An 11,562-nucleotide genomic window follows, 5' to 3' on the forward strand; every position below is an offset into this window, starting at 1 on the left:
ATTCAGCCTCGAGCGTAGCAGTAATCATGCGATGCTGCCCCCCCCCCCCCCCCCCCCCCCCCCCCCGCGCATCTCTTTAAAGCTGAGCAACGCATTTCACTCTTCTTGATCCCCTCAGATTGAATTAGGATTTTTTCAAGACAATCTTACGATGTCAAATCCGTACAGACGAACAATCGATCCGGCGACGCGACCCCCATCAACTGCACCAGATATTCCGGTAGTCCGAGCCTCGAAATCCGATTCATCCAAAGCTTCAAAACGACGTCGAGTGTCCTTCTCTACCAGCGCGTTCCGCGATGTACCCAAAACCACGCTCGATCCATCGCATGCGCTTGCACGCGATCGGCAGGAAACGAACATCGAACCTCCGCAGCCCAGGATGTGCGAAAGTTGCGAAGGGCAGAAGTCACCTGTCTGGAATTGCTCATATTGTGACACGAACTACTGTGATGACTGTTGGGACAAACAAGGGCCACACAGGGCGGGCAAAACTGGCCCCGACGGTCTACCGCACGAGAAGGCCAATCCCACCATTGTTAAAAGGTTACATACTTATCTTTCTAAAGATATAGTACCATAGGCATTAGGTGCCGTCAGGCGTCGGGTGTCTGTGCACGGTAGGCGTTTATTCGTTGTGGCTGAGGGGCTGGGCGCCTTGCATATGCACGTATCAATGTGGAGGCTTAGCCCTCAACAACATCAGCTCAGCATTCAGCTGCTTCAGCCGAATCTTGTTATACAGATGTTTCCACGGACTTCCGTCCTGTTAGCTTCACTGTTGCCTTTTAGGCCTTCTTCTTAGGATGCCAGGCATTCAAACAAGCTTGCCCATACCCACACAGCCTTGGGAGAGAGCCCAGAAGCGTTTCCTCGATGGGCTTTCCGATGGAGAAAGGCATCTTTACGAAGATGCATCGCTAGAGAACATCTTCTATGATGCAAGCGCGGAGCAAAAGCGGTTTGCTCGTGGTAGTCGGGCATCACGTCTGCTTGATCTTCTATCCCCGATTATCGAGTCGATCGAGGATTACGGCAAGGCGATGGATGTCTTTGTCAATACAGCTCCGCTGGTACTGAGTCCTCTATGGGGAAGTATTAGAGTACTTATACATGTAGGCTCTGTAGTCATGATTGATTTGCACCCACTGACTTTGTGCAGATAGCTGGCGAGGCTGCCAAGTTCCAGGAGCAACTCATTGAGATGCTATCTGAGATCGGTGAAGAACTTCCAAGATATTGCGTTCTCCAAAAAGTGTATAGCAACCACGAAGCTCTTCTAGTGGCCATCTCATCTGTTTATCTTGAGGTCTTGCAGTTCTGTGTGGCTACCAAGGAATTTTTCCTACGTGCGCGGAGGTCAAAACGTAAGTTTATACACATTTTTTGGTTCTGTGCTAAAAGGCATGCCTAGTCCCGTTGTCTATAGTACTCAGCGGCATGTGGAAATCCCATCGTCGACAGTTTACCGAGTCAATAACTCAACTCCGCAAGAAATCCAAACATGTCAAAAAGGAGGCTGGTCTAGCTCACTACATCGAAGGATCAAATAGCCAAGAAGTCGAGCGGCAGAATCGTGCACTACAGCTGCAGCATATCAGAATGCGACGACGCAATCTCATTCTGTCGAGTCTCGCCGTGGTAGACTACGTTGCGAAACAATCGCGCTTCGCTACATTGAGGCATCCTGGGACCTGTAAATGGCTGCAAAGAACCTCAGCGTACAAATCCTGGATCCAGAGCACCGATTCAGGTTGCATGTGCTGCTATGGCATCCCAGGAGCCGGCAAGTCGATCTTAGCCGCGAGCTTGAGAGATGATTTATTAGATGCCAACACTGGAAAGTCAGATGTGCTAATTTGTTATTATTTCTGCGATTACGCCGAGATTTCTTCTTTGGATCCAGCTTATATACTTCTGTCTCTCATCAAGCAAGCACTAGAACAGCTTCCATGGGATATCTTTGAGGAGGATTTCGAATGTCCATACGTGGAAACTGGACGTAAACATACATCCCTTACTGAGAGCTCAAAGTATCTTTGCCAGCTGCTTCGAAGATTCACAACAACTTACATGATAATTGATGGCGTCGATGAGCTTAGTCATGAAAATCAGACGCACATGCTGGATTTTCTCAATCAACTGCAGGGTTCAGCGTTCACCGTCAAGATCTTCGTCACAAGTCGAACAGAGGAGTATCGTATCAAGAAGGCTCTTCAGACGCCAAACATCATACGTTTGTCAGAGAAGCATGTTGATAGCGACATCGCCCTTTTGATCAATGATAAGCTAGGGGAGCTCGAGGATCAACATCCCATACTTCTGGATAGCAAGTTGAAACAGGAGGTTATCAAAGCACTAGTAAATGGTGCTAAGGGAATGTCAGTGCTCAACTCCTCTTGTACTCTGTTTCCGGTATGGGGCTAAAACATTAATAGGTTCTTGTGGGTACGCTTCCAGTTATACGATATCGAGGAAGCACTTACACCAGATGCTATCCGCACAGCGCTTGCTAATTTGCCCAAAACACTCACCGAAACCTACCAAAGAATTATCGACAAGACTGTTCGCGATCCGGGAGGACAAGAAAAGGCCAACATGATGACGAAAGTCTTCTGCTGGCTCGCTGTCGCTCAAAGACCGTTGCACGTTAGGGAGCTTGAAGAAGCTGTTGCTATTGATCCTTCTGACACATATCTACATGTTGATCGTGTACCAAGAAACGCAGGTGAACGACTCGTCTCCGCATGCAGTAATCTTGCCATGCACAACGTTGAAGATGACACGGTGGTATTTGCGCATCATACAGTAAAACAATTCTTCTGCTCCTCCGCAAGCAATGCTATAGGTACAACATCGATTTTTATCGAGGTCAGCAAAGCCCGCGATGATATCGGCGAAATGTGTCTTGCCTATCTGTCATTCTCAGACTTCGAAACTCAACTCACAAAGCTTGATTCAAAGGTTTTCGTCAACCAAAGGATGACTAATGACATGGTCTGGTATAACGTGCCTTTTGGCTCACGCATCCGCAGGGTGGTCAGGTCGCTGCCTTTCTGGCGAAGAGGTGTCGCTAGTGAGTCTGATTACGCAATGGCTCTAGCTCTCCCCGCAGCTGCGAGGCCCTCAGGCATGCTCGTTACCAAATACTCACTGTTGGAATACATCATCGAGTTCTGGATCTTCCACACGGCGCACCTGCGACCAGACAGCTCTAGCTGGGCCAAATACCGACGTACAGCTATGCATCAACAACTGCCGTTCGAGTTTCGTCCATGGAACAGTGCACAACACCAAGACAAATTTCGCAGTTTCTTAGGAGAGTTGAGTCTTGCCGCGAGCAGTAAAGGCCATCGTTCTTCACCACTGGCAACCGAAAAAGCCCGTTGGGCGATGTTTTCATGGGCGCTGAAGTATGCACTTGGCTCAGTTCTGGCGCTACTCAAGCAAGAGGATATTGAGGGATACTTCGCGCTCATTCAGCAAGCACATACGCCTCCTGGTACGCTGCCGCACCATTCAGGGCCGCGACCTGTCTTGGAAGCTCTTCAAAACCTGACTGCGGCCGCGACACCCATACTGGCCGAGTCCAGTCTGGGCGGTGCTTCTCAGGCAGTGTGGAGTGGCGGTTCATTGAAACGGCTCTTGCGCATCTCGCTTGATATGCGTCAGTCAATATACAATTATCTGGTTGTAGAATTTTCGCACAGCTTCGGGCCCGAGTTTTGGAATCAGCTCGCCATGGAAGGTGCGCTCCATGCTATGCGTTGCGGTGATGAGCAAGTCTTCAAATGCATCTATGACGGCTACCTCGATACGCCCCAGGTACCTCATAAAAGCGTTGAACAGCTGCGTGTAACCCTTATGGGCCCCATTCTGTTCGACTTCGACTCACTGGATTGGTCCAACCTTCTCGTCCTCTGGCGTTACTACTCGTACCTGAAACCATTGACTGCGCTGAGCGACTATTCAACGATAGTAAAAGAGGACAACGTGCGGCAAGCTTTGATTGTAATAGCACTCTTGCACGGAGAAGGTTTTGCGGGAGTAGAACCTCTTGCAACCCCTGACCCGACTCAGATGGGCCACAGGTTGACTATATCTGGCGATGGGGCAAAATTCGCCGCAGAACACAAAGAGAATTCCATACTCCGCGCATTTGAGGACGTCGACGTGGATAGTCTGACGACGTCACTATTTCGGGTGTGGCAATGTTTGGTCAAAGAAGTTCCTTCGGCAGTTGAAGCCTTTGCTGTGGGCGCATACACGCTTCTAGCCCATCACGACTGCGACTCCATGTTCACGCTTGAAGTCTACGAAGACAGTGACAAGTATCTGCTGCAGTACGATGTATATGGCGACCACACTAGACTGTTTGAGTTCGATTGGAAGTCATACATTACTCTGCGGGAGGAATTTAAGTACCCAAAAACCGCAGAAGTGCTTGTCTTGCGGCCGAAACGTTTTGCTGCAGATGTCTTACTATCACTTGTGCTACTAGCCTCGGATCTAGTAGGACAAGGCTCTGGCCATCGCTCATTACGAAACGTCTCCAAGACCGCTCCAGCCATGTCTACCTTCCAGGTCAAAAAGGCGCGTTGGAACATTCGCCAAGCAGTGCGAAAGCTTTGATCTATCCCCACAATCAGAACGTACACAAGATTACACAGAACCGTGTTTGCGTAGTGCAATTGAATCTTATCTGAATTTGTTCTTTCTGTTCGTCCTTGCTGTTTTCTTTATATCGTACTATCGAACTACGCTAGGGAGATTGTATAATACAGCAGTATCTAACTGCAGCCATGTTTAGCACACAACCCAGTTCGAATTGCCGACTACGAGAGAAAATTGCTTTGGCCCGATGCCGATCTGCACCCTCCAGATATTCTGCTTTCAATTGGGACCGGTCGGCATAGAGAGGATACTGATGACGTCCTCGAGGCCTCGCGCTTCGATAGTAGGCGCTTTCAGATCCGTAAAATGCTGAACCAAGTCAAGCCGTACGTGATACGCTCTATGCCCGTGCCAAAAGCTCCTACTGACGTTGAACCGTCGCTGACGATATTTAGGACGCGAGTAGAAAGTATTCTAGATGCTGAGGTCATCTGGAAAGAGTTTCGCAAAGATGTAGTGAAAAGAAATTCTCTCGCGGAAGCAGAGCGATACATCCGGATCAACCCAAAGACGAAAAATCGCATCCCAAGAATGGATGATAAGTCGCAGGTTGATCCTTTCCTCGAAGATGTTCAAGCCACTCTTCGCATGCCTGGCTGGCGAATGTAGATCAGAGATGTCGCGCAAAGACTGGTCGCAAGTTCGTTTTAATTTGAACAATCTGGCCCGTCAAGGCACGCCGAAGATCACATCATAGTGCAGGGTAACTTTGAGTGAAGATGTAGAATTCAGTGGCTGACCATCATAGGCAACATTCAGTGCAGATTTGCTGCCGGTTCTACAAATCTTCGTGAGTTAGGACGTTACATGAGGACGCGAGAGCTATCATCCTTCCAGCCAAACTTCAATGTACAAGAGATCGATCACGACGAGAGTGCACAGCACATCCAAATTGATACTCAAATCATCCAGGATACGATTGACAAGGGGAAATTCAACCTCGAGCCTTTCGTCATACGTTTGAATTCAGAAACATCCGTGGTTTCAATCAACCTACACTTGGTTAAAATCGTAAAATACTCACTGCCTATTGATCAGAAACATTACCCCATCAGTGGATTTCCTCGGCCGCTCTATGACAGAACCAGTGTGAATGTTGCCAGTAAGTGATTCTACCCTACGTCGGCCCTTGGCGTTGTACCTTCTGATCGTCACTTCTAGCGGTTCCTTCTCTATCGAAAACTGAGCTGCAGTTCGAAGAAGGCCAGTCCATCAGCAAAACCGTATCCACAGTCCAACAGGCTCCTGTTCCACTAGCCTCCGTAAAGACTCAGCCCATCTACGACGAAGTCGTCACTAATTTAAACCCGTCTCTCGTTGGTACAGGGCAGTCTGATACCCTTGTCGGAGAAGATGTATCGCGTTACGCTGGTACCACCAGCGCTTTTGGTGAACAGACTACTCTCGCAGGATTTAAGGGTATGGATAATCAGGACCAAGACGATTTGCTTGATGTCAGTTCGATCAGCTCACACGGAACGACAGTCCAGGAAAAAGACGCTAAATCTCATATTGCTAATTTTCTTGCTACGGATAAGGATATTCGAGATATATGCGCCAGTCTCTTGGAGCAAACAGACAGAACTAAGTTTGCTGAAGTGGGGCGTAAGCTTCTGAAGAGCTTCTACTTGCGATTGCAGGAAGACGCTGACACGGAACTGGAAAAGCAGAGTGTTCGCTTGTTGAAGAGCCGAAGGGGTAGGGTAAGAATCGTCGAAGAGATGGCAGACCTGATCTCTCCAGTCAATGCAGAGACTGGCAAAAAAATGGAACACCATGAAGACGATCTACTCGAAGCTTTGCGCATTGAGGAAAGAAAGAAGGCCGTGGAACAGAATCGCCTGAAGAGACTGCGGCTTGAAGGTTGGACTCGAGCGTATTCGCATAAAGCTGACCATACTGAACTGGAGCCGGCAGAGGAGGAGGAGGAGGAGGCAAAGGAAGCGCTGCTAACAAAGACACAAGGTGAAACAACCTGGAATGAGGCATCCGTGGTGGATCAAGGAGTCCATGAAGCTGAACTCATCCCACGAAACCAGGCTGGAGATGAGATACTTCATGACGTCAACGTTACCCACCATCAATGGACTGCGAAAGATATAGGATGGTCCAGCGAGGATGAGGAAGATGTGTTACCGAATCTCACTCACCTGGAATCGTTTTTTCGCAACTCAGAAGCGTTTCAAGTCCTTCTCAACGGATTCAGAGAAATGCTGCTTTCACAGTCACTCAAAGACGTCTTGCTATCAGCTTCTGTGGACCAAATCCGGCTGTCATCTGATCAAGGGGAATCCTTGGTCAATAGGTTCAAGGCCTTTGTTGAAGACACCACGAAGCTTGAATGGGACTGGTGGCCTCTAGAGCAGAGAATGCGGCCTTTACAGAGAAATCAGGTCCGTCTTTTGTGGTGTTGCGTAAGGCTTGCCCAACATATGTAAAGAAGAGAAGACTAACGGTTGCAGTCATGCGGCGAACAGTTGTGGAGAGAAATTTTGCGCAATGAAGCGAAGATTATCGAGCCGATGCTTGAAGACCGTCCCACCATGTCCTTTACTGAGGCCAGGTGCAAAAGATATCAGAGCTGGACATCTTGGGCCAAAGGCTCAAATGGTTCCGATCACCTGCTACCTGTTTCCAATGTTCCTAGCGGCAAGAGCTCGCTGAGCGGTACAGCGCAGAGCCCCCAGGGTACCAGCACGGGCTTGACTACTCCATCAACACCATCGCAGCCAGGCCCATCGGTTGGTGCACAGCCGTACACTAGTATCGTCCGGCCTAACACTCCTCCTAGTAGTTCTTGGGTGATTTTCGGCGTGCAAGGACCTCGTCCCAGGCTGGAAGCTGGTGAAATCGTTGTCAACGACAAGATGGACGACAGCACTTTCTACAGAAATCTCAAGAAACACTATCAGAAAAGCTGGGGACGCTTCAGACTCTGGCTCTCGTTCTGGAGATTAGGTTACTGCGAGGTTGTTAAGGTAAAATTTATCATCATCCAGAGAGGCACCCGCTCATCGTGATCTAGTTCAAGTACTACGCGCCCGATATCATCATAAGGCATCATTCAGATCTACCTGTCGATCTAGAATATAAGTACAAGCCCCGGCCGCCAGCCTCCGATGCTTTCAATCCCCCGATTTCGAGCCACGAATTTGCCATGCACTTCAACGCCTGCGATGAGCCATGTCGCTGGAAATCGCTACCACGGCATTTCTGTATGCCACAATTGCATGGAACCATTACAGTGGATCGTGTGCCCAAAAAGAGCTCACCATTTGACCTTACCGCCACTGCGTCTACAGTAGATTTTGTGTGGGGCTTGGAGGCAATGTATCGAGTCTCAGTTGCATATGTCACTTTTTACCACCTTCTCATCTGGCTCTGCCTTTCGGCTTCTGGGGCTGGTGGCAGGCAACTCATCCAAGCGATTTACAGAATGCCTCGGTTCCTGTGACTGTTGTTCTGGCGATGCTTTCGCTTTTCTGGGGAACAAATGGCATTCTTACATTGGGTCGGCATTCTTGAAAGAGAGGTCGTACGACACGTCATAGTGTGAGAGCCGGAGCTGAGCGCATCGATATGACTGTGGAACAGAACTAGCGATTAACCGTACTGCACCGCGACCGCACGATGCCTCGCAACAACACAAAACAGAACTCGGTCGTCGTTCTTAGCGACTGCATTTGTCTGGGATTATGATATGCTACATACGTCTAATCTGTCACATACGACCATAGGACGTTGAAAACAAGGCTTCCCGTTCGCTCAGCCCTATTTAAGCAACGTACCGGTGGATTAGTACTCAGGTGGGTGACCACTGGGGAATCCCCACTGTTGTATGTAGACATATATCTTTTTGGCTACTTTCAGCTACTCGTGGCGCAAAAAGATTTTTTGGGGTCGCCTGGGTATCTGTTGTATGCAACGCAGGTCGTGGCTGCCATTTTGGACATGGATCTTGTTTTTACCGTTACAACAACCACATTCCGGTAGCTGTTTCTTGTTGCCTTTCCTTTGTTGTTGTCTTCTTTATTGGAGCTTCGGCCTCTTCATGGTGTATACTCAAGAAATCTACAGAGCTAGGGCTACACTACTCGTTCATTTTAAGCATTGTGAGAACTGGATCGATATTAGCTCATTTCTCAACCGACTCAAGCGACACGAACACTGTTAAGATGACGAACAGTCACTTCAAGGGACGTGTTGTAAAATAAGATCATACTTTGTTTGGTCTTTGTCACTCAGTGAAGACATTGTGGCTTGCCAACCTCTCGAGCTGCACTATGCATTCAATTCAATTTTCCCCTATTTCAACACTTGAAAACTATTCATCCTGTTTGCCTGTCTATAATTACAAGCAACAACTCCAGCACTACTTCCATCTTGCAAAATCTCATCCAAAATATCCGCTCGTACGCATCGAAAAGATGGAGAAAACCGTCATAGTCCTGTGGGCCCTCCTTGGCGTAGTGCTACTTATCTTCTTCCTTTTGCTTATCGTCCACATGCATCAAGAAGATCAACTCTGCTTCGCACCGCGCCGAAAGACCGCTGATATAGAGCGAGGATGTGCATTGCCAGAAATCCCGTCCATCCATCAACCGACGACCGGGCCTCGACTCAATGTATTTCCTCCGACTGCTGGTACAGTTGATCGCGGCTCAGAGACAAAAAGTCGCCGTGAACCTCGGCGGTTCGGGGGTAAGAAGGACTTGAAACCGCTTCGACTCGCTGACGTTGCGCAACATACGGCTGATCGTGGTACTCAGAGCGCTAGAGTGATACATCAGAGGCAGGGTAACGCGGATGTTGGAAAGGTGAGGGTACCACAATCTGCTCGATGAGATGCAGTCTAGTTACACTACCCAACAATAGCAGATCCGCAGACATTCTCTTCAGGTTGATTAGTGAATTCTGTTATAACAACATCCAAAAACACGTTCCATCTTTTGTTGTATCCATCGATGCCCCGTATGTAACCAACTACAAAGCTTGCTAGCATTGAAGTGTCCCGAATTTCCAAAGCGCCGCGCATGAAAGCTTCTAAATATATTTTCTGACGCTCGTACCAGATTTTCAAGTAGTGACTTCTATTCATCCCTGAGCCCCGGCACTGGCTCGAAAAAACTGTCAATGACAAAAACGACGTTGCTCCTATACAGCTCGCGAGGCTCGGTCGGTCCTGCATCGAGCTCCCTCGCTCGTGCTGTCATTGTCGCAAAGTGTCCGAGAAGTAGCAAGATTGCCTGTCGGTTTATTTCTGATGGCACTTCAGCGTAGACATCATGCTCACTGACTCTTGCTTCGCGTGGACCGATGGGATTCATAGCAGACGAACTGGATTCGTCATCTGACCTGGCATAGAGGTCACAAATTGGACACTGATTGCCGGCCGGAAGTCGTCTCTCAGCCAAATAGTCCCCTGTAGGCTCATCTGTTCCCAAATTAGGACTTTCAAGAGGATACTGGTCTTCCAGGTAACAGGATCTGCGATGATATATATTTGAGTCCGCTGAATCGCTTGATGCAACATCGCTAGAAGCATAGGAACTCATATTGGCTGCACCGAAGATGTACCCTCGTATTTAATCGGGGGTATCTGACCAGTGCGGCTCTGTATAATGGGGATCGAGCTCTTATACGCCTGATCGCCCAAACACCTTGATTACAGCGACGATCGCATTGTGGTTGTCCACCGCAATCATCTGACGAACGAGAGCAATGCTATGGGAAACAGTTGATCTAAGCGTGAGTGCTGTCTGACAGCAGGGTATAACGGCTATTACACTGACGTAGATGAAGACACTTCACCGAGTAATCTGGGTCGACACATGATATGCATGTTGACGTCTCAGTTTTGAGTGCTACAACAGGAGATAATTAACTACCAACACTCTGGGAAATGTTCTGGCGCACGATTACACAATACCAAAAAGCGATTCAGCCGACCTGCCACAAGTAGTCCCCAACCTCAGTTTTGACACAGCACGGACTTTGCCAACTCCGCCTTTCCAAACCGTATTCGCTTGCATCATGCCGAAGTATCAATAGTGATGCATAAACCTACGCGTCTCTCTCTTTGCTTTCTCCAACTTCCTCGTAGCCGCGTGCATCTTTGCTTCACACTCTTCGACCTTTTTCTTCGCGTCTTCAGACTTTTCCTTGGCCTTTTCCCAGTCTGAGGTTGCCTGCATGTGTGCTCTCGTTGCCTTTTCGACAACGTTCTCGTCGTCGGAGTCATCGTCTGAATCGTATTTCTTGGATCGACAGGCCTTGAACAGCTGCCGTTGCAGTGCGTCTTCGTAACTAGGTATGACTATCGATTGAAGTTGGCTTTGGTGACGGTACCAGGGAGAAGAAAGACGCTCTCCGTAATAGTCGTGCATTGTGTTGTGATGAATGAAGGCGACGGAAACAGGTCGGACCTGAGTGTCCTCGACAAAACGAACAATGGCGCAGGAACAACGACTTTGAATTTGAAATCTCGAGGCGTAGTCAGAAATTGATGATGCCTTATATCTGAGCTATGCTGTAGCACAAGGAGTAGCTCCCCAAGAAATGCCAATGTCCGATAGTGTTGGCAGTGACACATGTCTCCTCATGCGAACACTACTTGAGCACCACGTATGCCCGTCCGTTGATTTCTGCTTAGTTTACCGTCTACATCTACCGGAAATCTTACCATCTTTGTTCTAGATATCGGCAGCTAGAGTGGCCTAGTGCAGGCAGCCAACCGCGGGCGGCAAAATCAACGACAAACAGCGTGTACTACAAATGCTTCAGTTCGCAGAAAAGCCTGGAAGTCTGGAAAAAGGTTGATATCAAGAGCATTCTGCTGGGGCGTTAACGTTGCCTTCATGTCAGATTGTTCTGGCACCAACAACAAAG

General features: G+C 48.6%; 5 protein-coding genes across 5 annotated transcripts; 4 read left to right on the forward strand and 1 right to left on the reverse strand.

The window, feature by feature from the left end:
* The first annotated feature begins 64 nt into the window (after window positions 1–64).
* C7974DRAFT_185977 (uncharacterized protein) lies at window positions 65–695 on the forward strand. Its single transcript, XM_046136480.1, has one exon. The coding sequence runs from the start codon at window positions 152–154 to the stop codon at window positions 581–583; it is 432 nt and encodes a 143-aa protein (XP_045997177.1). The 5' UTR covers window positions 65–151; the 3' UTR covers window positions 584–695.
* On the forward strand, window positions 692–5,041 carry C7974DRAFT_185964 (uncharacterized protein). The gene is made up of 4 exons (XM_046136479.1): window positions 692–1,115; window positions 1,163–1,367; window positions 1,415–2,381; window positions 2,439–5,041. The coding sequence occupies exons 1-4, from the start codon at window positions 807–809 to the stop codon at window positions 4,630–4,632; spliced, it is 3,675 nt and encodes a 1,224-aa protein (XP_045997178.1). The 5' UTR covers window positions 692–806; the 3' UTR covers window positions 4,633–5,041.
* A 201-nt stretch (window positions 5,042–5,242) lies between these two features.
* C7974DRAFT_472211 (uncharacterized protein) lies at window positions 5,243–7,956 on the forward strand (the record flags this gene model as incomplete). The annotated part of the gene is made up of 5 exons (XM_046146532.1): window positions 5,243–5,279; window positions 5,423–5,776; window positions 5,836–7,067; window positions 7,137–7,652; window positions 7,700–7,956. Coding segments are annotated over 5 exons (2,394 nt in total), but the record flags the coding sequence as incomplete, so codon positions are not given.
* A 1,145-nt stretch (window positions 7,957–9,101) lies between these two features.
* C7974DRAFT_376255 (uncharacterized protein) lies at window positions 9,102–9,518 on the forward strand (the record flags this gene model as incomplete). The annotated part of the gene is made up of 1 exon (XM_046140264.1): window positions 9,102–9,518. The coding sequence occupies one exon, from the start codon at window positions 9,102–9,104 to the stop codon at window positions 9,516–9,518; it is 417 nt and encodes a 138-aa protein (XP_045997180.1).
* A 1,200-nt stretch (window positions 9,519–10,718) lies between these two features.
* On the reverse strand, window positions 10,719–11,060 carry C7974DRAFT_413212 (uncharacterized protein; the record flags this gene model as incomplete). The annotated part of the gene is made up of 1 exon (XM_046143713.1): window positions 10,719–11,060. One exon carries the CDS (start codon window positions 11,058–11,060, stop codon window positions 10,719–10,721), a length of 342 nt encoding a protein of 113 aa, XP_045997181.1.
* Between the last annotated feature and the right edge of the window lie 502 nt (window positions 11,061–11,562).

This window comes from Boeremia exigua (genome assembly GCF_020726555.1).
Source record: "Boeremia exigua strain MPI-SDFR-AT-0100 chromosome Unknown C7974scaffold_6, whole genome shotgun sequence".
In the NCBI taxonomy this organism is placed as follows: Eukaryota; Fungi; Ascomycota; class Dothideomycetes; order Pleosporales; family Didymellaceae; genus Boeremia; species Boeremia exigua.